Source organism: Harpia harpyja, chromosome Z (assembly GCF_026419915.1).
Source record: "Harpia harpyja isolate bHarHar1 chromosome Z, bHarHar1 primary haplotype, whole genome shotgun sequence".
Lineage (NCBI taxonomy): Eukaryota > Metazoa > Chordata > Aves > Accipitriformes > Accipitridae > Harpia > Harpia harpyja.
Genome location: NC_068969.1, coordinates 1,354,717 through 1,377,318, shown reverse-complemented (window position 1 = coordinate 1,377,318; position 22,602 = coordinate 1,354,717). Strand labels below are relative to the sequence as shown.

General features: G+C 47.6%; 1 protein-coding gene across 2 annotated transcripts in view; it reads right to left on the bottom strand.

The window, feature by feature from the left end:
* WNT7A (Wnt family member 7A) overlaps positions 1 to 16,592 on the bottom strand; it is a 40,282-nt gene extending 23,690 nt beyond the window's left edge. For both annotated transcript variants that reach the window (XR_008233724.1, XM_052778565.1), the window contains exons 1-3: positions 16,147 to 16,592; positions 14,925 to 15,151; positions 2,360 to 2,631 (exon numbers count right to left, since the gene is read on the bottom strand). Coding sequence is in view for 1 of the 2 variants with exons in the window: in XM_052778565.1 (XP_052634525.1) it covers positions 2,360 to 2,631; positions 14,925 to 15,151; positions 16,147 to 16,217 (570 nt within the window). In the remaining variant the exon portion in view is untranslated. The remainder of the gene's footprint in view (positions 1 to 2,359; positions 2,632 to 14,924; positions 15,152 to 16,146) is intronic.
* Between the last annotated feature and the right edge of the window lie 6,010 nt (positions 16,593 to 22,602).

Here is a 22,602-nt window from a genome sequence, read left to right as displayed (position 1 = left end):
TCAAAAACCTAGCCATAGGCAAGTAAAACTAGACAAGAATTTGTAGCCCAGAGGAAAGCCACCAAGAATAGATTGTGTGGAGGCTGATAAGATCCATATTGCTCCAAAAGGGAGAGTACCACCTCAAAACAAGACAGTCTTTGTTGTGAAAGGGTTAGGTTGTAAGAGACCTAGCTTGCCAAATACCCGTAATGGCCTCCCTCTGCCAATTGTCTTTAAATACCGTGATCTTTCACATAAGAGCAAAGCCTGAAAGGAATCTCTCTAGCAAAAACATCATTTGTTCATTCTCTACAGGATGGTGGAGTAACATGCCTCTTCTCAGTAATGTTACTCTTTCTTTCCCCTGAAGATTTCAAACAGAGATTTGTTCGAACAAAGATCAGTAATTTTGCTCTGTAAGAGATGCAGGAAGAAGCGTAGAAATATCTCTAGATCAGAACAGTTCCTGAGCCTGCTGGAGGAATGGCAGATCGCCAGAGATAGCACACACCACTGTTCTCCCAGATAACAATGCGTAGAGCTGAATCTTCCAGGCATAATCTTTTAGGACAGCAAATTGTGCACATACAGGTGAGACGCACAAAGACCTCATGTCCCCAAGGGGAGGTTGCTCCCACAGGCCAGCTCCAGGACCAATAGCCCTCCTCCTCTACCCTAGGTCCATACCTGGGTGATAATGGAGACAAAAAAATGCAACTTCTTTTTTTGTCTATGTCTTTGAGCTTTGCCTTGGAAAAAAATTCCTAGACAGTAGCCAGTTCCATCTATGTTTGCAGTCCTCTGTAGGCTGGTGTGTCATTTCTTGGGACTCTTTTACTGCCAGCACCTATCAAATAAAAGCAGACCTTTCAAGGAAGTAGCTTTCCCACAAAGGTGAAACTCCTCTGCTATTTTTTATTTCAGTGGATTTGTGCTCGTGTAACAGAGCAGACTGTGGGCCTTGGTGCTTTACCAGGCTTTTCAGTATGTGCCTTCATGCTACCAGAAGCCAAGTAATAAAGATCTCAGATCATTTGTTTAGCAAATATTAACGGTTAGTCCTTGAGTTATTCTCAGAATTCAGTGTTCATTTTGCTAGTATTTTGAAGTACCATGTTTGCACTAGACAACCGCACGCAGGCATCGGGATACTAGACAGAGTAAAACCATAATCTCACCTATAAAACTACTACAGTAGCAATAAATAAAAGAAGGGTTAGGCTTTTGTTTGGGGTGGAAATGACTTCTCTTCAATACAATCTGCTTGGCTCCAGCATAAGTGGAGATGTCTCAGAGCCTACAGGTAATTACCAGAACAAAAATAGTATCCGCAAATTAACTGCTGTTCCTAACTTCCTTCTCCCATTTGCTTCTAAGTCACACTAACATAATGCTAAAATCAGTACTAATGCACAGGAGTGCAAACAGTGGAGAAGGTAAAATAGAGAGCTAAGAAAGCAAGAAGATTTACATTCATTCCGTAAGATGAGATCAGCAAAACGTAACTCCCGTATGGAAAGCAGCGCTGGACTGCGCCTGCACGCGGCTGTATGGGGAGCACACGGACATCCCCTGGGTGTTCCTAGCTGGTGTAAATCAGAGCCCCTCCACCGCTGAGACCGCTCGGAGGTACTCCGGGGAACGCCTGACCTGCAAGGATCTGAGGAGCACAGGTCAGATTGGGTCTTGCATCTGCAACGACTGCCACTGGCAATCGGAAAACTGGCCGACTGCAGCAAACGGCAAAGGCAGAAACCCAGGGCATTCGGTGCCCAGGATCCCCAGGGAACACGCGTGTTGGAAGCTGCTGAACTCCTGTCTTCCCGAGCGCTGGTTCTGCAGTAGCTGCTTTCAGCTACCCAGTCCCAAAGAATGGGAAGGGGGTGGGAATCTTGCTGTGCAAAATGAGAAACCAAATCCGTATAATGGTGTAACAGTGAGTCAGCCTGTGGTCTTTTTGCTAAAGTATTTTTCTCCTTGTAGAGGTAGTCCTCGCACAAAGAGCAAGGTTTAAACAGTTGGGTTGAAAATGATCCCTTTTCAAATGAGTGCGAAGTTCGTGTCTGAACCTGACGAGAATCCCATTTACCCACACAGTAGCAGGCAAGCTTTTTATCATAAGTACCATTTGACTTTCCAGATAAAATGTTTGTTTGCTTTTTTCTTTTTACAGCTGTAAAGAGTAACATTTAGACAAATGTTTGATGGACAGATGGTCCCACAAGCTTGTATAACTTGCAAAGGTGCCTACTTGTCTACTGTAAAATGAGGTTAGCATTAAAGCGCGCTGTAGTTCTCATGCACTGTACATGATCTGAGCCCCCCTCCCGTCCTCGGCCGGAGATGGCCGCATCTGGGGGAGGGCAGAGGTACTTACCTTCCGCCCGGCCTCGTTGTTGTGCAGGTTCATGAGCGTCCTTGCATTTTGCTTAATCTCCCGGGCATCCACAAACACTTTGGCGAATCCTATTCCGTATCTGATGTCAGCAGAGCAGCCTCCCCATTTCCATCCTTCCTCTTTATGGTACTGTCCTTGTTTTTCTTTGTCACAACCACAGTCACTCAGGTTGCCCTGTGTACAGGCAGCCGTAATTGCATGTGCTACTCCAGCAGCAATGATGGCATATGTGAACGCTGCTTCTCTGCTACCTGAAATTAAAACAGTGCCGTAAATACATTATACAACATGGTGACATTAGTTAGAAAAAGATAGGCAAGTTCCTGCGGTGCAAACATCAGAAGGCTATTATTAGAAGTGCTGTAAATCTGCAGGCATAAGCAGGTCTCTACTCTTCTAAGTATTGATTTTTGTGGATGTTCACTCTCTAAAATGATAGCTCTCCATGAGGTAGTAGGAGATAAAGTATTATTTAGGCAACTTACTTCCTATATACATATTTCCAGATAGTATCAGAAGTAGTCAAACTAAACTTTTAATAGCAAAAGGGTGGGGTGGCAAATGCTCTAGCTCAAAAAGAAAGAAAACAAAAATAGGTGGAATTGGGGGTGAGATTGCTAAAACATCCATATTCAACTTACTAAAAAATCAGAAACTTAATTCTACACTAAAAGGTATTTTTACAGGAAAACCACCTCTGCTAGAAATCTTGTTCTGAAAGTATTTTAGCTGAACTGGAACATTTTTTCACATTGTAGGTGTCACAAAGTTTTTAACACGGACATTTGTGCAAACTCAATGAAATAAGTTTTGGTTTTAATTTCAAAATTTCTCACAGGATGGAAAAAAAATCCTGGCCTGTTGTAGGTACCATGACAAAACCAAGGCAAAGTCACAGCCTCACCAGAGGGCTGTGAGGAAGAGGTTAAGCCAGTATTATTTTGTGCAGTGTGGCTATAATGACAAGCTTCTCTTTGTCTGGGGGTGTTCTCACTTTAAATCTATGATTTAATTTATCTTCTCGAAGCTTTCTTGCATTCTGGTGTGTGGATTTCCCATGTGTGGATCCTATGGGATCTGCAAGGCTTTTGGAACCAGTTCTGCTGAGAGGGCCCCACGAACACATAAGGAGGTTTGCAGAGGTCGCCTATCTATATCAAACAGCCCTTTAAAAATTCTTGGATCTCCCAAACTAAGAACTTACCCCTACTCTTACTTCTCCAATGACAAAATGTACCCTTGCATCAATAGGATCAGAATCAGGCTCTTCATTAGGAGAGGGCAGATGGGAAGATCAGCTTCCCTTGTCCAAACACCTGCCAGTGAAGTTCTGGCAGACCTCAACTGCTGGCAATAGTTTATTATACATGAAACAAGCACATTTCTGCTGTTTATTGGATTTCACAAAAAAATAATCACTAGGGAAAGAAATCTTACAAGCACTTCATTGTCGGCTACATCCCTTTCACATATATTATCTAGATTTCTGTACTTGTCGCTAAATGGTTCTTTTAATGAAAAATACTCACTTCCTCATGGCAAGGAAGTAAAACGGAAAACAAGATAACATAATCAAAATCTGTTAATAGGCAACTTTGTGCCCTTTTATTAGCATAGGCAATATTCCCATTGATACTGCTATGCACTGTGTTTATTGAGGAACTTGTAGTCAAGTATCAGACTTCCTCAAAGGATTTCTTGGTTTCCCTTATTTAAAAAAAGAAAAATCATAAAATGTTGAATTGTTATGACTGTGGACTTTGCAGACGAGGCTTTCTAGAACTAGTGGCTTTTTATGAAAATCTGAATGTTGGACAGAAATCCCAGGCTCTAGGTGTTTTTGGAGTTGTGCTCTCAGTGCCTCTGTGTGGCCACGTGGGGAGGCCAGAGGAGGCAGGTGGAAGCGGGGTCCCACTCCAGAGCGAATCCACGAGGACCAGCCAGGGCATCTTTCTAGTTCCTTCTCCAGGTTATCCTCAACAATATCCTCACTATTTTAAGTACGACACTATGGAAAACGCACTGATAAACAGGAGAAGGTACAATAAGAAGTCCCAGTTTCTCCGCTCAGAGGGGAGCAATGCATTACACCAGATTTCTGTTTCATGAAGCAGCAAATGAGACATCATCAAAAAAATATTTTGAGTTGAAATTTGCATGTAGTTCTGTTTTTCCTTTGGTTGGATGATTTCGATCTAGCACAAGTGGTTTTCAAGATCTAGAATAAAAAACACTGGGAGATCATTTTTATCTGACACACTCAACATTGTAAAGACTAAGCAGTTCTTTTGCTTCTTAGAGGGGAGAAAAATGCAACGCAGAGAGTATAAAACTAGCACAAGCAGAATCAGAATCCAATGTCAAGCTTGATCATAAAATATGTTACACAAATTAAGTTATTTTATAAGTTTGTCTTGTTTGGGAGAAAAGTTTAGCAACATTTTAAAACTAAAAGTTAGGAGATTACGAGGTAAACAAAGCAAGCGTCTGGAGGAATTGATCCAGGTAGGACGTCCCTCGGTACTTGTGCAGTATTGATAAAATGGCACAGGCTTGTCACGTCTGCATCACACTGTCCCTGTTTTCCATAAATGATTCACTTTTTAAAGCTTCATTACCCTTGTCCAGCTCATAGAAATGTCAGGGTAGGGGTAAGCTTAGTTCATTTTGAGCCTCTTCTGTGGCAGTGCTTTAGATATTAAAACAGTGTAATAGGGGGGTTTGTAACCAAATGGGATAACATGAGTACATGTATTTTCCTGCCACTTTTAAATAGCGAATACTACTCCTCTACTTCGGATTTCAGCAGACAGTTGAAATGCCTGGAGGATCTCAGAGGGAAACACTGCTTTAACAAGGTACGCTCAGGCAGCTGCTCCTTGCAGGCAACGGTTTCTTTCCTCTGCGCTCCTGCTGATGCTCTAGAGCAGGCTGACCAAGTACGTACTGCTCCATATTCAGTCTAATCTCAAAATATGGGTTAGGTTGAAAGGCGCAACCCCATCACTTCTGGATTTCCAAAGATGAACAATTTGGAAAATGACCTGATACGATCCTCCTTTATTTTCTCTCTTGTCTACTTTTCAGCCTATGCTTTTTATGTGCATCTGACGGCCAACTTATACCTGTGCCTTACTTTCCCTCTGAAAATTTAGCAGTAAGAAATTCAGGATCTTAGCATTAGAAAAGGGTCAGCCTTTGATATTAACACAATACTGAGACTCTCTCATATTTAAGCTGTAGGTGATGGTGACTGTAGCATCACAAAATATTTCATAGGTGGGAACAGCACTTCTGGTTCAGGAGGACAAAGAAAGTCAGCAAAGCAGGAGCTGATGGTACAAAATACAGGGTAAGGAAAGAACAGAACTGGCAGCAATGCATCACACCATGTGAGACAGAGCCCACTTCAGCTAATGACCAGAATAAGCAAAACACTTCTTTCCTAGCAAAAATAGATAGTTAATCAGTAGGCTGATAGTAACATCAAGGGTTTCACCCTTCCATATAACCGAACAGAGTGAGGAAAATCCTAATCTGCAGTCATTACCTTCTCTAGATGGCTAGAAAGATCAGACGGTAGCTGGAAGAGTAAACTAGTATGTTTTCAGCAGTGAGATCAGAAGAGACCTTTTGGAGAGAGTTTAAATAAAATTAACTCATTGGCATAACCTACTCAAACTGTCTCTTGAACAATTTTCTGACCCATTTGCTAGACACATTGGGTGGAGACCCAGGAATTAAATCTTCTTGCAGTCAATTCCCACTGAATCCATCCTTAAACTGCAACTGGACTCAAATCTATGATTTTTTTTTTTTTAATATTTGAAAAAAAAAGTAAAAATTTAATTTAAAAAATGCATATAATGAACAAATCAGTTGATCTTTGTGGGAGGATTGGTGCAAATCGTGATCCCAGATGCTGGGTCAATGTAAGAGGTTTTTGTAGAGGCTCTTCCAGCCAGTGACTTGCAAGGGTGCACATAAAACCACTTGTGATGAGTAAACTGGCAAAAAAAAAGCGTGATGGCTGCCTCCTGAGACCTACAGGAGTTGTGGAGAAAGGTGGAGAGTTAGCTATATGCGTACAAGAATTGTAAGCCGTCCTTTCAGCTCCCGAATGACACGTTCTTCTCATTGTCTCGAATAAGCGAAGGCTAAACACACACCAGAGCTGAACTCCGAGCATGAGAAACTTCAGAAAAGGATCTGGCAGTCTTTCAGAGGTTGCTCTGGTCATTTACAAGGCCGGTGATCCGACAGGGCTTTCTATCCATGGCAGCATTTCCAGGTATAACCGCTGTAATACCGTAAATGATGTTCAAGCTCAGTGTGGATGTGCTGGGGCTGGTGGGGAGAGGGGAGGCAGCCCCCGCTCCTGACCCCACCGGTGCCATCCGCCAGCGCTCGCCCTGGAAGCGGGGTGTGGGCATCGATGTCTGCCTGGGTCTGCTCCCCCCATCCAGACCTGGGGCTGTCCTCGGTCTAAACAAGTGCTTCAGTGCTGTATGAACACAGGGGCTTTTCCTCATGTGTCAGACGTAAGTATCTCCCTGCTCTTTCTGTTTTTTTCGGAATTCAGTAAGGCATGCAGGTTGTTGCGGTTCCATTTGCTTTGATGGCAGATAGCTTGGCATCCATGGCTTCCAAGCTTTCTGCAGCTCCGCTCTGCTGATGCAAATCATCCTCCAAAGCACTGGAGTCCTGTCTTTAGACCCTTCACTGGGTAGCACACGACAATCCCAAGCCGCCTTTAACTTTGTCTCTGAGCTCTGCAGAGTCAACCACCGCCACAGAGTGTCAGATGTCATAAAGGGAAGCACTAAGAGTATCACAGGTAAGTGCAAACATAAATATTACCAGCACGGGTGGCTGTCCTAACGCTGAGCATAATTATATACAACTCATGTATATCTCGGAGCATTAATCCTGCAAACGCTCACATGCATGTCTTCGCTTTTGTGTATAAATGTTCCTGAGACTGGGCTATGGCTGATCAGCAAGTAGCCTGCCTGTGTATCAGCTGCAAAGAGTGGTCTGCATTCTGGTTTTAATTTAGCTAACTGAAGTTTAATCTTAAAATTCGAACAGTTTGTAAAAAAAAGCTTCGTTCACACTGATTAGAAATGAGAACTTGGTTTTAAAAAGAAGCACAATACCTTGATGTTGCATGGGAAACAGGACCTAAGCCTGCAAGAGTGGATTTACTTGGAGGATGTCGGTAGGTGCTCAGCAGTTCGGTACCTCTCAGGATCTAAGTATGTTTCTAAATAGCTTGGCCCGCCCTACCAGTCCACCTCATAAATTGACTAAGCTGTGAAATAAAAAAGACAAATTTCTATTTATCTCACTGGAAAACATGGGTTGTATTTTCTGCTATTTAAAGCCAAAGGGTCAGAGAGGGAGTTATCTGCAGTGACATGAGCTGAAATATGATTGTGAAAATATAAAGATGGAAAATACGACGTACCTTGCCAATTATGTGCCATAGCTAACATTACTTCACATCTCTCTATGGAGGTCATAACTTATAGCTAGGAAAAATGAAGAACAGCACTCATCCTCTGCCTGCTTAGGGGTGTGCCTTCTCCTTCCTTGGTAGACTATGGATGGCCTTGCAGGTTTCTTTATTTTTATCTTTCTTTAGCCTAGCATGTGTGATTAATAAAAATGGTAGCTAAAAAAAATCATTTAAGTATCCCCCTCCTATTTTTCTTCCCCCTTCTGTAATGGTTCAAAGTTTTGAGGGGTTTGGTGCCTTAAAATATTGTACTGACTTGAAATGAAAAAGACAGCTCCCTGTAAGTCAGCAGCATGTTCTTTGCAAAGATTAGTTCCAATAAATAAAATAAGTAGAGTTGCTCTAAGAGGCATTTGAGACTTTGGGGGGTTTAGTCACTGCCCACTTTCACAAGCTAAAGTTTGTTTCATCAACACGTGAAATTCTTGGAGAGGAAACACTCCAGGTACCGTGATTATTTTTTAAAATACCCTCTTGAAATTTAGAAAGTTACTACTCAAAGCATGTGCATTACCAAAACCACAGCTGGTATTTTGGAGTTCAAACAACAGTTTCCCCTTTTGAGATGACTCTGATCCCTCCACACCACTGCCTTTAGAAAATGCCACGTACTGACCCTGCGATAGAAGATAGCTCTTCTACCTTTCTGATGAAATGTAATCTTTTTGTTTCTCTGAGACATGTACTCACAAGACACATCTGAAGGCAGGTATGAAAACCTTCTGATGGGAATTCCAACTGCAGTGACCTTGGGGCAATGTTTTATCTTACTGTGACAGTCCCTGCTGAGAAAGATTGACTTTTTGGCATAAAACAGCATGCTGGGTTTTGGACGTTCAGGCCATATTTCAGCCTGGCCTCCGTTTTGCCTGCAAATAACTGTTCTCGTGCAAGATACTGACATTAAAAACTGGTTGTAAGGGCTGGAAACTGAGCACAGAAATGCAAATTCTGACCTTGCTTGAGTAGATAGCAAGACTCCTGTTAATTACAATATTTCTTTTCTGTATATCTCGGGGGGTTCACAACACCACTGGTTCAGAAAACAGAGTATTTATCAATCTTTCTTCTAAGTATTGACCACACTGAATAGTGCAGCAGCACTTAGAACCTAGTTTCCCCACAGACTTGTGCAGGTAATCTTCCATGCAATATAAAAACAGCAGGCATTTTCATGATGCTCTACCAGTGGTTATTTACTTGGTCTGTTATTTTGTAAAATTCAAGAATCAAGTTTTACTCTATTATTTTTCTTTTAACTCTACCAGACCAGTTAGGAGAATGAGCTAGATCTTGTTCTCTTTTGCATACTAGCGAAAGAGAGAGTTCCTGGTAGCTACTGAACAAGCAAGTTAAGAGTTTGGCTTGTAAGATAGTTGTCATTTGTTTCAATACGCAAGAGTGGGAATGTCCCCTCTTCCTTTACGTTGTTGAAGCCATAGAAGAAAAGTGTATTTTAATATATGGAAACAAAATTACTGCTAAATTCAGTCCAATGGGGAGTGTAGAGCTAACAGCGTACTGTATAAAGGAAAGCTAACAGCCTCTCCTGTTTTAATGTGTACATCTAGTGTCCTGGTTTCAGCTGGGATAGAGTTAACTGTCTTCCTAGTAGCTGGTACAGTGCTATGTTTTGAGTTCAGAGCGAAGAATGTTGATAACACTGATGTTTTCAGTTGTTGCTCAGTAGTGTTTAGACTAATGTCAAGGATTTTTCAGCTTCTCATGCCCAGCCAGTGAGAAAGCTGGAGGGGCACAAGAAGTTGGCACAGGACACAGCCAGGGCACCTGACCCAAACTGGCCAACGGTGTATTCCATACCATGTGACGTCCCATCCAGTACAGAAACGGGGAAGTGGGGGGCAGGGATTCGCCGCTCGGGGGACTGGCTGGGTGTCGGTCGGCGGGTGGTGAGCAATTGCACTGCGTATCATTTGTACATTCCAATCCTTTCATTATTGCTGTTGTCATTTTATTAGTGTTATCATTATCATTATTAGTTTCTTCTTTTCTGTTCTATTAAACCGTTCTTATCTCAACCCACGGGTTTTGCTTCTTCTCCCGATTTTCTCCCCCATCCCACTGGGTGGGGGGGAGTGAGTGAGCGGCTGCGTGGTGTTTAGTTGCTGGCTGGGGTTAAACCACGACATCTAGGTACGTCTGTAATGATCCCTGGGACAAAGGCATTGTGCACAATGTACGTAGGTACTGAGTTGGCCCGCTACGCTCAAAAGTTTTAAGACTGGTTTGTCCATGTGGATTCTTGTTTTGATTTCAGCTTTCGTTATTCACATAAGTAATGTCAGATGGATGAAGGTATTGGCATGATTATACTGAAACATTTTTCAGTGTAAAAGAAACCAAAGAATTGATGCCTTTTAGAAAGACCAGGATGAAAACTTGGTTGAAACCAGTTTTGCTGTAAAGCTCTTCAGAGACCCACCACATGTCTTCATAGCCCTCGGCTGATTCCCTCTATCCTCTCCCATGCAGGGTCCATGACAGCTTCTGCAAGGTTGTAGTGCCTTTCTTTTCATAGATCTGCACTGAAATGAGTTTTCCACTTTGCTGTGTCACTTTGTAGAGATGCACTCAAACAGCTTGTATTATTTTTACTTGGCAAGTCCCATTGAATCCTGGCGATGCTGCTCAGTTATGACAAAAGGACATACAGTTTTTTGCTTTCGCCCTATGATGCCAATATGGCGCTGTCCTCCAGATACCATGAAATGCGTGCATATCCTAAGGCAGTTATTTGAGTTAGTTACTCCTTGGCTTGTGATTATCACAAACAGCAAAGTTACTGTTGACTACCTGTTCATCGGGTTGCACACTGCAAAATGGGCTACTAAGGCACCTGTTGAAAAGCCTTCGCCATAGCACTTGCTCTTTCTGTGATCCATCAGAGCCCAAATCTGATTTTCAGATTCTGTCAAAGGCATGTCTGGTTGCTCAGATGTTTAGGCCTGAGACACATTTCACCTGAAGAGAGGTAGGCAGGAATTTTTTTGGCCTATCCTGCTTTAAAACCTTGGTTTTGATTGTGGGTGTCTTCAGGAACAGAACTGCTGACCACTGTAAACAAGTATGTTTGTTTTTAAAAGTGTCCATAATTGCAGCATTGCATCATCTCCACGGTTATTTTAAAAATTCTCTTTGTGACTTTACATTATTAATAAAGTGTCTACAGAATTGTCTAGAAAAAAAATCCTTGTGTTGATCTTGATTGCGACTTTATCATTTCCTGTCTTAAATGGACTAAGCCCTCAGCTGGAGTAAACTGATGTCACTTTTACTCTGTTATTTCGCTTCATGTTATTGGCACTATTGTCACCAGCTCTCATGGAAAGATATCCACAGTATGTCAGTAGGGAAGAATCTCACTTTTGAAGGACAGACTAGGTAAAATGACACAAGAAACGGCGAGTATATGCTGTGCACTGGCTGGAAGCATGCTATAACAAGCTGGAAGCTCAAGCCTGTGATCACAAATACACCGTATGAAGCATGGATGAATTTAAATGGTTGCTTACTATAACTCTACAACTAAATTATCACTAGAAGAGGGATTATATGTGAGTTTGTTAAAATACAGGTACACACATGCTACAGATCAGAACAGGAAAATTTTGTTTGATGCTTTTCTTCTACTGACTTCAAAGTGTTTCACCAAGGCTAGTATCCCTGTTGCCATTTTAAAAATAGGAAAGGAGAAGCACAGAGGAGTGCGCCACGGTCCCTCAGCCACGCAACGGCACAGCCACGAGGAGAACTTAGGCCTGCATCACCCTGCAGTGTCAACAAGAGAATTTAAATAATCTGGGTACATTTGCATAACATTCATAAAACAGATTACCCAGTAAAGGTGAAAGTAATGAAACCTGGTTCTGAAGAGATTTAGCTCGGTGTGCCATCAAAACCATGGGTTGGGAAATAGTTCACAAGAATCTGTGGTATCCAAGGGAACTTATTTGTATGGACTAACACACGCAAATCCTATTAGCATAAGAGTTACTTAAGCACATCCTCCCAAATTGATATTAGACTTCACTCGCTGCACGCGTTCGGCAGTGCAGTGGCAAGGCGAGCCACATTACTGTCATTCTGAAGTCATATCCTAATCGCAGAGCGAGTACATCAGTGCCACTCCAGAGGCAGAGCGAAGCCTCTAATCGAGAAAGCGGAATGAGGTCATGTGTGGCCCACTGACTTTATTGCAAGCGGCAAGACAAAGGTGCCTCGTGTACTTCTGAGGTAATAACTTTAAGGATGCAATTGGCCGAGAAAGATAATCAGCCTTTGAATACTATAAGAGGTACTAACGTATTAGTGGCTGTTGGAATAGTATTTTGTAATATACCCCACATCAAAGAACTGAGAATCTAGAGCTGTTGCTGCTAATTAAAAAAGCTACAAGGGTGCAGTATCTTTGCCCTAATGTTAACCTGGATCGTTCTTGTGCACAGTAACCTTAAAATACGTCCTATAGGGTATACGGTCCTTCGTGTCACGCATCTCTCTCTCTCTCCTTCCTGTTTAGGGTAAGGCACACAGGCCTGACCTCCTCCTGTCTGTGGGCACCAAATTTGACTTAGGGCTTTATGGCACAAAGGTTTTGCCCTTTTTAACCAGAGCGAAATATTAGCCTTTATTTCTCTGAATGGTAACCTAGAGCACACCCCAACACAGAGATATTAGGGAAAGAGAGAGAAATGTAGGGAACAGATGCTTTTTCCTTACAGCCGTAGAAAGATGAGCTGTGTCAGATATTCTAGGTTTCTATACACGCTGATAGGGAAGAAGCGGAAGAACGAGGAGACAACCTGAGCAGGAGTGGTTATGTTATAATATTTCATGGTGTTTGGGAGCCTAAGTATTTTTATCCTTGAGACACCGTGCATGACTTGTGTGCAAGTAAAATTCAACATTGCAGATTTCAAACCTGCATAATTTTTATCCAAATTCATTTTCAAATATAAATGTATAACCTGTTTAAATTTGAAGTTTTTGGTTATTCTTTAAATGAGTTTTATAATTTGGATGCCATTCAACACTTGACTGTGTTCCGAAACCAACGATGAATTTGCCCTATCCATCTTAGCCTCGTAATGGATAGATAGAACGTATTAAGAGTTATCACCTCACAGACAGATCAAAGTCTACTTCCTTTAATATTGACTTTCTTTAAAAGGACCTAAATATAACCCGCTAGCTAAATAATTCAATTTTGGGAGGGGGGGGAGGAACTGAGTGCATGTTTATACAATAGACCACAATAACTCTGCAGTTTTATGATTTGTTGGAGAAGAAGAAATCCTTCTCACATTTTCTGTTTAAGGAAATGTTACTCTCAGACTAAATGAGCCCAAACCTGTCAGCCATCCAAATGGACTCTTCACTGACATAAGTGGCAAACACTTGCATGGATCACTGACAGGAACAGCTCAGCTCAAGGAATAGAAACAATGAGCTAATCTGAATAAATGGTCCATTTTCAGATGTTTCACAATGTCGTGTAGGGTGGTTTTTACATTCCCTACTTGACTCACTCTGTTTGATTATCAAAGGTGTTGAAAGATTGGTAACTCACATGGGGCTTTCAAATTTAGTCGTCTTGTTCTCTTTCTGTTCTTTCCTTAAATATCTCTAAGTTTTGGAAAATACGCACATTGGCTTGCACACACGTGATAAAATATATGTTCAGTTAATGCCAGGCGTTCTCAGGAGTTCCAAAGCAGAGTGGCAAGGCTGTATCTCTGCGTTTCATGAGAATGCAAGGAATGAGGTACTAGGGACGTATCCTGTCCGTATATGACTAAACGGTGCCTGGAGCCAGTCCAGTCCAGAGGGTTTCCCAGCAAGCTAGAAGCCAGGGCACAGCTGCTGTATGACTGCTTGGGGCTCTTCTAGCTTCTGTTCTCAGTCACTTCTTCCGTTCTCATTAAATATCCATGTTTTCTATCACACGAAACATTGTTTGATGGGTTTTCAGGTTTTGCATCTACATTTTGGGTGGGGAGGAGGCACAAAGGCCTCAAGGCTGGAAAACACAGATCCCAACTTCAACTTCTGGATGCGGACTGCCGTACTGCGAGTGATTAGCTTTCAATAACGGCTCTAAAAATGGCTATACCTGTATTTGGAAAACACTTTTCCTCAGTCTTTGTATCTTAAGAAGTGCTCTGGAATCAACAAACACTGAGTAAGCTTCACTACAACGTGTTTTGCAGCACAGGGTTAACCTCAGCTCTGTTTCCCCAGGTATTTGTGTTTGCCATTATAAATGCTGCTCTAGTTAAGAATTTTGATATGTTTTGTACTGTTGTGATTGATAACTGAAAAAAAAAATGGAAACTGGAAATGAGATCTTCTGCCTGTTGACAGGAACAGTTTTTGTAAATGCCCTGACATCTCAAACCAGAACACACCCGCTCTTTCTGGTGAGGGCACTAGGTGTAGTTGCTCTAGAATAACTAACTGTTCTATGTGGTGGAAATCTCTAATAATGAGACTGATTGCTGGACCTTAGTCCCAAGGGGTACGAACATCAGGCCAGTATCACTAGGTGCCTGCACCCCAGAAGCGTCATTCTAAGCCCACTCAGCATTCGGACTCTGACCACTACCTGTAACCAGAACCAAACACCTTTTTCACATCCTTAAGTACACGAATAAGGCTGCTGTCCTGAGCACACAAACGGAAAACCTTTCAGAAAGGATTTGTGGGAGCAGGACTGCGGTGGAAGCTAACGCACGGGGAAGTGCTTTCCTGAACGCGGCAAGGGCCGCGGCAGGTGCCCTGCGAGGAGGAAGCACGGATGCCAGTCATGTTGGTAACAGCAGCCACAGCGTCCAGGTGGACTCGCTGAAGGCGACGGTCCTGCCCTGGCTGGCACAAGCTATGCAAGCTAGCCAGTCTTTCTCAGCGCCAACAGCGGTTGCCCCGTGAGACTCCCCGTGTGCCCCCCCCCTTGGTGTCGTGCGGGTGGGGGGCCGGTCGGTAGCGAGCAGAGAGGCAACGTACCCACTTTCAGCTCCTTCCCGAAGACGGTCCTCTCTCCCAGGGCTGAGCAGTTCCAGCGCCCGTTGCGAAACTGGAACTGGCACTCGTTGATGCCCATCTGGGACCCTTCCCCGATGACGATAATAGCGTCGGGCCTGCTCTGGCAGATCGCCCGCTGCCGGGGGGCGAGACCCGGGATCTTGTTGCAGATGATGCTGGCTCCCAGGGCCACCACAGAGGAAAAGCCCCTGCAACGACAAGACACCGGGGGCGGCTGGGGGGAGGCTGGTCCCGCAGGCGGACTCAGCACCCCGCCGCCTTCCCGCGCTGCAGGACCCGGCTTTGGCAGGTGCCCCCGGAAAACACACGCCTTTTTCCCCCCCGTCGCTTCCCTCTCCCTCTCTCCAGAGCCAAAGCAGAGATAAGGAACACGTGGGCTCCTGCCGAAACGGGACCCGACTTCCTCGTTCGTAAATTAAAGCGCATGCAGCCGCGTTGCGTGTCCGGGCCACGCACGGCAACGGCCCGGGAGGGTTTTCCCTCTCCCGTTGAAGACTCGGAGGGAGGGAAGGGGGATAACCCGAGCTCTCTGCCCCGGGGCTGCGCCGCCTTCCCCCCCACCCCCGCAGCCGGGCGCACCTGGACGGGCAGCGCCGCGGCGGCTCGGGCCGGGCCGGGGATGCTGCGGGAGCGGAGAGCCGCCCGCCGCCCTCTTCCCCGCTCGGTGCGGGCGGCGGCGTCTCCTCCGGCTGCAGCCGCCGAGGGATTGCCGTGCGGGGAAGCGGAGGCCCGCCCCGAGCTGCAGGCGGCGGCAGGTAGCTGCGGGAGCCGGGCGGGGGCGAGCACTGCCGGGGGGACACCGCAGGTCCGGGGGCGGAGAAGGGCCGGCTGCCCCGGGGGGGGGGGGGGGGGTGGTGGTGGTGGTGGTGGTCCCCCGGGTGCCCCCCGGCGGCAGGGGCCGCCGCCCGGCCCTTCGCGGCTCCGGACATCGCCGGGGCCGCCACCTCGCCCCGCTGGAGGCTGCGCCCCCGAGGGTCGGTCCAAGGTGTGGGGACAGCTCTACCTGTGCCTTAAGAAATAATCGTGATCACCCACCACCATCATCTTCTTTTTTTTTTTTTTTTTTTTTTGAGCCTTCCCGAGTTAAATAGTAACAGGTCTGGGCAGGTTCGGCTGAGAGCGAGAGAGCGCGCAATTGTTATAAAAGAAAGACCAAAAAAAAAAAAAAAAAAAAGTTACTTACCCGATCTTGATATACACGATCCCCAGGCTCAGGAAGATGTGGAAGATCCAGCGCCTTGTTTTCCTGTTCATATTCCTGGCTTGCCGTGTCTCAGCCCAACGTGCGAAACGATGCCTGCCACGCTCCCGGCCCGGGGCCGTTTCTGGCGGAGCAGCCGCGGGTCACGGCAGCGCGGCCGAGAGGGGCAGCCCCCGCCGCGCCCCGCGCCGCCCGCCGCTGCGCGCTGGCGAGCCCCCGCAGGCACTCACCATGTCCCTCTCCCGGGGCTCTCCGCTCCGGCTGTCCGTCTGCCCCTCTCGCTCTCTTTTCCCTCTATCCCGGATTTGTATGCCTGTCACACGTAGCGCTTTATTGCCGGCTGCAATGTATGGGCTGCGGGATCCTCCTGAGCGCCAGCGGCTCCGGGCGCTCCCCCCAGGTTCAGTGTTCGCTATCTCCCTCTCTCTCCCCCGTTTGTTGGTTGTTTTTTTTTTTTTCTTTTCTTTTTTTTTTTTTTTTCCTCCCTTTCTCTCTTCTTCAGCTACTTGGGCGTGTTCTCCAAAGGAGGGAGTTGTCCAGCCGGGGGGGGGGGGGGGGGAAGAAAGGCGGAGGAGGTGGGAAGAAGGGTAACCAGGAATGGCAGACGGATCACCTGCCTGCAAGGAGGCTCACAGCGATCCTCCTGGGGCGGAGAGCGCGGCTCCTCCTGCGGGCACGGCCCGGGGGAAAGCGGCAGGGGCTCCGGGGGGTCTCACCGGGGGGGGCCCCCGGGGCTGGCCCCGGCCCGCCGGGCGGCATGGGGCCGCCGCGCTCGGCCCGCACCCCGCGCTGCTCCGCGCCGGCCGGCACCGGGGAGTCGGGGCGGGGGGGGGGGGGGGGGGCTGAAGTTTTTACTCCGCGATCGCCGCCCGTTCGCCGGGGCTGCCGAGCACCTGGGGCTGGTTTTATGCGTTCGCCCCGGCCCCCCCGACGCTCCTCCCCTCGCTCTGCCTCCCCGCGTGTAACGTGCTGCTGCTCTCCCTCCCGGTTTCCGAGCCGAGATGAACCGGCGCGGCGGGGCGAGCCCCGGGCAGCCCGAAAGCATCCCCGGCGGCGCGGCCGGGAGCGCCGCTCTGCCCCGCACCGGGGCGGGTTAGGCGGTACCGGCAGGTACGGAGGGGTGGCCGCCCCCCACCCACCCGCGGGCAAAGAGAAAGCCCCGTGTTGCCCGTGTACCCGCAGTGCCCTCTCCGCTTTTTTTTTTTTTTTTCTGATTGATCCTTCTAACGACAAAAAGAGGGACGCTTAGCCACTCGCTAGCCGGCTGGCCCGCCGGGCCCCCTGCGTGGCAGCGGGCTCACATCGAGGTGTCTGCGGGACTTGGTCGCGCCGGGTCCGAGCCCACGGGGGAAGCCTCGGCTGCCGGGGCGCTCCGCAGAGCCGCCTTCCTGCCGCGGGGGGGGGACGGGGGGGACGGGGGGGCCGGCCCGGCCGAGAGGAGTATCCCGGCTTCTCGTTGCGGGAATTTACACGGATATGGTGACTATTTTATTATCCACTTAAAATATTTCAAACAGGGAGGTTACCTAAATGATAACGGGGGTGTGGTGCGGGAATTGTTCTGCTGATAGGGTTCTTCTGCAAACAAAACAACGGTGGCGGGACCTCAGGACCCCTCCTGGAAGCCGGTTTGAAGCCCCTCCGGCGGGGCAGCGAGCGGAGCGGCGGCCCGACCCCGCCGGCTCGCCCGCACGGCCCCGCCGCTCCCCCGAACCGCCCCAGAAGGGGAGGGGGGGGGGGGGTGTCCGAGCGGGGGTGGGCGGCAGCCCGGCCAAGGCTGTCCCTGCTGAGTGCCCGGGCCGGGGAGGGGGCTCCCCCGCCGCCCCCTCCGTCGCTCAGTGTTTCCCGGTCCCGCACATGCTTTCGCATCCCCTTTACCCCCGGCAGCCTCCCACGGCGGGCCGGACCGTCCTTCCCACGGGCAGCCGGAGCCAGCCACCGGCCGGCCGGGCCCAGCCCCTGCGTGGAGAACCACACGAAATTTGGGGAGGGGGGGGGGTGGGGGGGGGGGGGTGAAGCGGCGCCCCGAGCCCCGCGGGCAGAGCCCGGCCCGGCCCGCAAACTCTTTACCAGAGCGCCCCCTGGCGGCCGCGGCGGGGGCAGCAGAGGCAGCCCCCCGCGGGCGGGGCGGGCAGCCCCCGGCGCCTGCAGGGCGTTTTGGGGCGGTGGGAGCTGCTGCCCCGAGGTTTTCGCAGCCTGGAGTGGAATAAAGCAGGCGCCTAGCCCTTGGAGCGCGCCCGGGCCAGAGGGCACAGCCTATCCGTACGAACACAAGGCAGCGTATTTTAATGGGAAGTAAATTCAAGGCTTAGCGCACGTCCTCTTTCGGAGGGAGGGGAAACCACCCCCCCCCCAGAAAAGGAAAGCGCTAGTAAGAGAGAGGCAGAAAGGCATTATTCCGGTTCGTGTTTGTCTGTCATCGCCTTAGATCGGCAAGAAACATACTGTGTTGATGCTAGAAGTGAGCCCAGCCCCAGCTGTCCTGCTGGGACAGGCACCTTGCACTGTGCACCGCCGGCTGCGTGTGCGGGGCAGCGATGGGCACGGGTGTGCAACACCCAGAGGATTTTGGAGAACTGGCGTACCCTGCACACAACGCGCTCCTGCAGCAACACATGCAGGGCTGTTCACCTCCTGTGAGGTATGCAGGCCAGTGGTTTAGGCAAGGTGGGGTGGTCCTGCATGAAGCAGTAGTATAACGTAAGTTTTATCAGCTCTGTAAGGAAATGTGGATGTGCTCAGCGCGCTGCCCTCTTTGCACATCAAGCAGAAATTTTCCAAGTGTCAGAACGTGCCCTGTCATTGCCGCCAGTCACTAAAGCCTGTATTTTGCCTGTGCGGATTTGTGAATTAAGGTTTTTATTTTTTGGTCTGTATATAGCTCAGCACAACGATGTCCTGATCCACCGCGTGGGCTCCTAAGGGCTAGGGCCATCCAAAACAGCCACCAAAATACTGCAGATGAGCAATAGAGCTGCTGCTGAAGAGGACTCGGGGACACAGGGTGGAGGTGGGGGTTGTTGCTTTTTTTGCTCCTCTTAGTACAATCGGTCACGCTGGTTCAATAGTCCTTGAGAAGAAATGGGCGCAAAAAGTCTCAGGAGTCTCATCCTGAAACTAAACCTGCTTTCCAAAGAACAAATCTACCCCCAAAGTGAACCTCTGAACACTAAAATAATGGGGAGGGCATTTTAAATTTGCTTCAGAGTTTCGGTCCGTGTTGCCCGCTATGGTGATCTGGCACATAATCACAGTCTAGGAGCTCTTTAGGCTTCATTTTTGCTTTTTTTTTTGTATTGCTGATGCTGAAGCTAGAGATATTTTGCCTAATTCAACCTCAGCAAGTCATCCGTTTAAACACAGCGCAGGGGGGTGGGATAGGTCAAGGCTGAGCAAATTGTTTTCTCAGGGTTCAGTAAGAGCGGAAAATGGCAAAGCCTCCTCAGAAAATGAAGATAAATAATTTACTGGACCAATCAATGACTTTCTCTTACCCTGTTCCTAAAAAAATTGTGACCTAGATACATGTGAGCCTGTGTGCATGTGTGCATGCGCATGTGAAGCATACATAAAATAACATTCCTGTGCAGATTACAGAAGGGTGGTTTGTCTTGTTTGGCAAAGTTTCTCAAACATTTTAATCACCGTTTAAAATGTTGTAGACCTTAAATGGTCCTTCCAACCATGTGGTCTTTCCAGTGGTCTATAGTAAGTAATCTTTACCTACCACCTGGTTTACAGTGCGCATGTATCCAGCTTCCTTTTTTACACTATGTATTTATTACTTTCTAATCTGCTGCATAATAAAATCAATATGAGGCATTATGAGAAATTATTCTGTTTCTCTTAACAGAGGAGTACAGCAATCAGTTTTAGGCAAATTGGCGAATTAACACAAAACTTGGAACAACGATTAGAAATTAATGACAGAAAAGTAGGAATCGGGAGATTGCCCATGGCAATAGAAATGAACTTGAAACTGTGGTCTTAAAAGGGTTAAAGAGAAATCCCAGAGCTCCTGGTTCATAAGAAGATGTCTGCAGGTAGAAATACAGCTCTCTGGATTCTTCACTTGGAAGAACTCTGTGGTCTCTTTGCAGGAGCTTACGAGGCAGCTCTTGCTACTTCATGAAGCGCCGCGGTCCGCATCGTCAGAAAGCGGCAGGCACATTGGTCTGACTCTGCAAGAAAGAGTCCGAGGCAGCTGGGAGAGCCAGGCTCGCCCTGCTCCTGGGGAATGCACCCGGTGTGTGGTCAGCAGCCCTTCGAGCAGACATCAGGCAGCCTGGCCGGACCGGGATGCAGCTCTTGCTTGGCGCGGGCTGGCAGACAGACCGGGATACCCCGCCGGGCATTCACCGTGGAGCTCCGGAGAATGTGGGAGGCCAGAGCGAGGCAGAGGGTCTCCGCCGGCCTGAAATTACAGGTCCTATGTACGAGTCTTGTGTGTGTATCCTGGGAGAGAACAGCCAGCCCACCCCACCGCCCAGCCTGCAGGCCAGCAGACGCCGTGTTTTGCCCACAGTGGAAGAGGAGAACCCTTGAGAGACTGTTTCATCCCAGGCTATGGCAGAAGGAGGGTTGGTGCATGGCAGTTTCTGACTTTTGTAGCCCGCTCTGAGCCACGGCGCTTGCCTGTCTCTCCTGAGATGCTCACTGCTGTGAGGAAACTTACCCTCAAGCAGAGCGAATAGTTTTATTCCAGATATGATCTGTTCGCTCTCACCTTTTACTACCCATGTCTTTATTTAGCAGCAGCAGCTTTCTTCTGAACAAAGAGTAGGCCCAAGCTACACCCTTGAGCCATCCATCACTTGTTGCCACAATGGTGTTTCTATTGTTAATTGTTTGTCAGGGTTGCTTTTGGGGGTTAGGCAGCGCAATGATTTAGTACGCTGGCTAATCAGCTCTGCAAATGTACTCTCAAAATAAATTGGATCAAAAAAAGAAGCTTGAACAGTCTGTTGGTCTCAATACAATCCTCCTGCACTCCCCTCACAAAACCACAGCTGGATCCAATAGTTCCCTCTAGTTCAAGAGACTCACTGCTGCTTCTCCTTTTCGTAGGAGATTCACTCCTACGAAACTGCTGGTTTCTGTACTGGCATGGGTTAGTGAAGCTAAGTAAGGAAGTTTGCACGGTGCCTGTCTGCTCAGTGTGTGGTGATGGTCAAGGTTATTAATGTCTCATTTTTCATAAGCATGAAGAAATACAAGAAACGTACCCACGTAAGATGAAAAAGAAAGGTTGTCTTTTTTGTTGGTTTTTTTTTTTTAAGATGGCCTCTGATAACATGAATTCACAAGGGAGAGTGTGGTTAAAAGCCCATTTTGTAACTAGATCCTAGATGCACATACCATCAATACTCCAACTCTGGCTCCCTTTTATCAGACTAATCATAGCCGCACTGTTTTGTTGTCAAAACATCTCCTGTAGAAGTCAGACTAGAGAGTCCTTTCAGCAGCAAAAAATGTGAGGTTAATATACCGATGCTGCCTGTATTAAGAATCTCCTACCTCCTAAAAGGGTGCTTAAAAAAATACAATAAATAAACAAACAACATTCGCAAAGCCAGTTAATTTCCTGGGCTCTTCTTGGCCCACTCCTGCAATACAGCATATCATCAGCAACCACAGTAACTTCTCAGTTTACAGATGTATTCATGGGACTGCAAAATGAGCAATAAATAGCCCTCTGCAGGGCTTCTCTCTGCAAGGAATAAGGAGCTGCGGTGGGTCAGAGCTCAGGAAGGGCGAGAGCCGCCTTCCCTGCCTGGCGGGGCTGACCGCGCCGCCGGACCGGGGCAGGTTTCCAGAGCAAGTCTTGTCTGGTTTTGCACCCTTGCGGCAATAAAAAGGCGACACCTGCCTTGTTGTGGTCAATCGCCTTGTGGTCAATTGGCTTGGTGATGTGAACAGGTATCTGGCAAGCTCAGGGCAGGGGTCTGAGAAACCCAGAGGAGGTTTACACCCTTTGAGAGGGAAGCTCAGACCCCCAGGTCCCGCTGAGGTCTGCTCCAGGTGAGCCCCATCCAAGCCAGGCAGGTGGTGACCTCAGCAATTAGTGCAAGCCAGCAGGCAGAAGTAGTTTAGGCAAGCACATGTATCAGGGAGCTAATTACCTGCAACTTCATCTCATTAATAACTGATGGGCTCAGAGTGTTATAGGAGCTAGGTGAGGAGGGAGATGGATGACCAGAAATTGGCAAAGGATTTGGGGAAAGGAAAGAGTAGCTCTGTTTGGGTGATTTGGAGAAACAGACCTCTTTTTGTCAGTCATTCTGAGCCAAGTACATGAATCCCACTAGTCTGCATCTCCTATGCCCTCAAGCAGTGTGCAAGTGTTACCAGGTGCCCACTGCACGTCACGTAGAGACCTCCAGTTCTACAATGGCTCATTTTTTTCTCTTTTCACCTTTTGTCCTCTGACTGGTATAA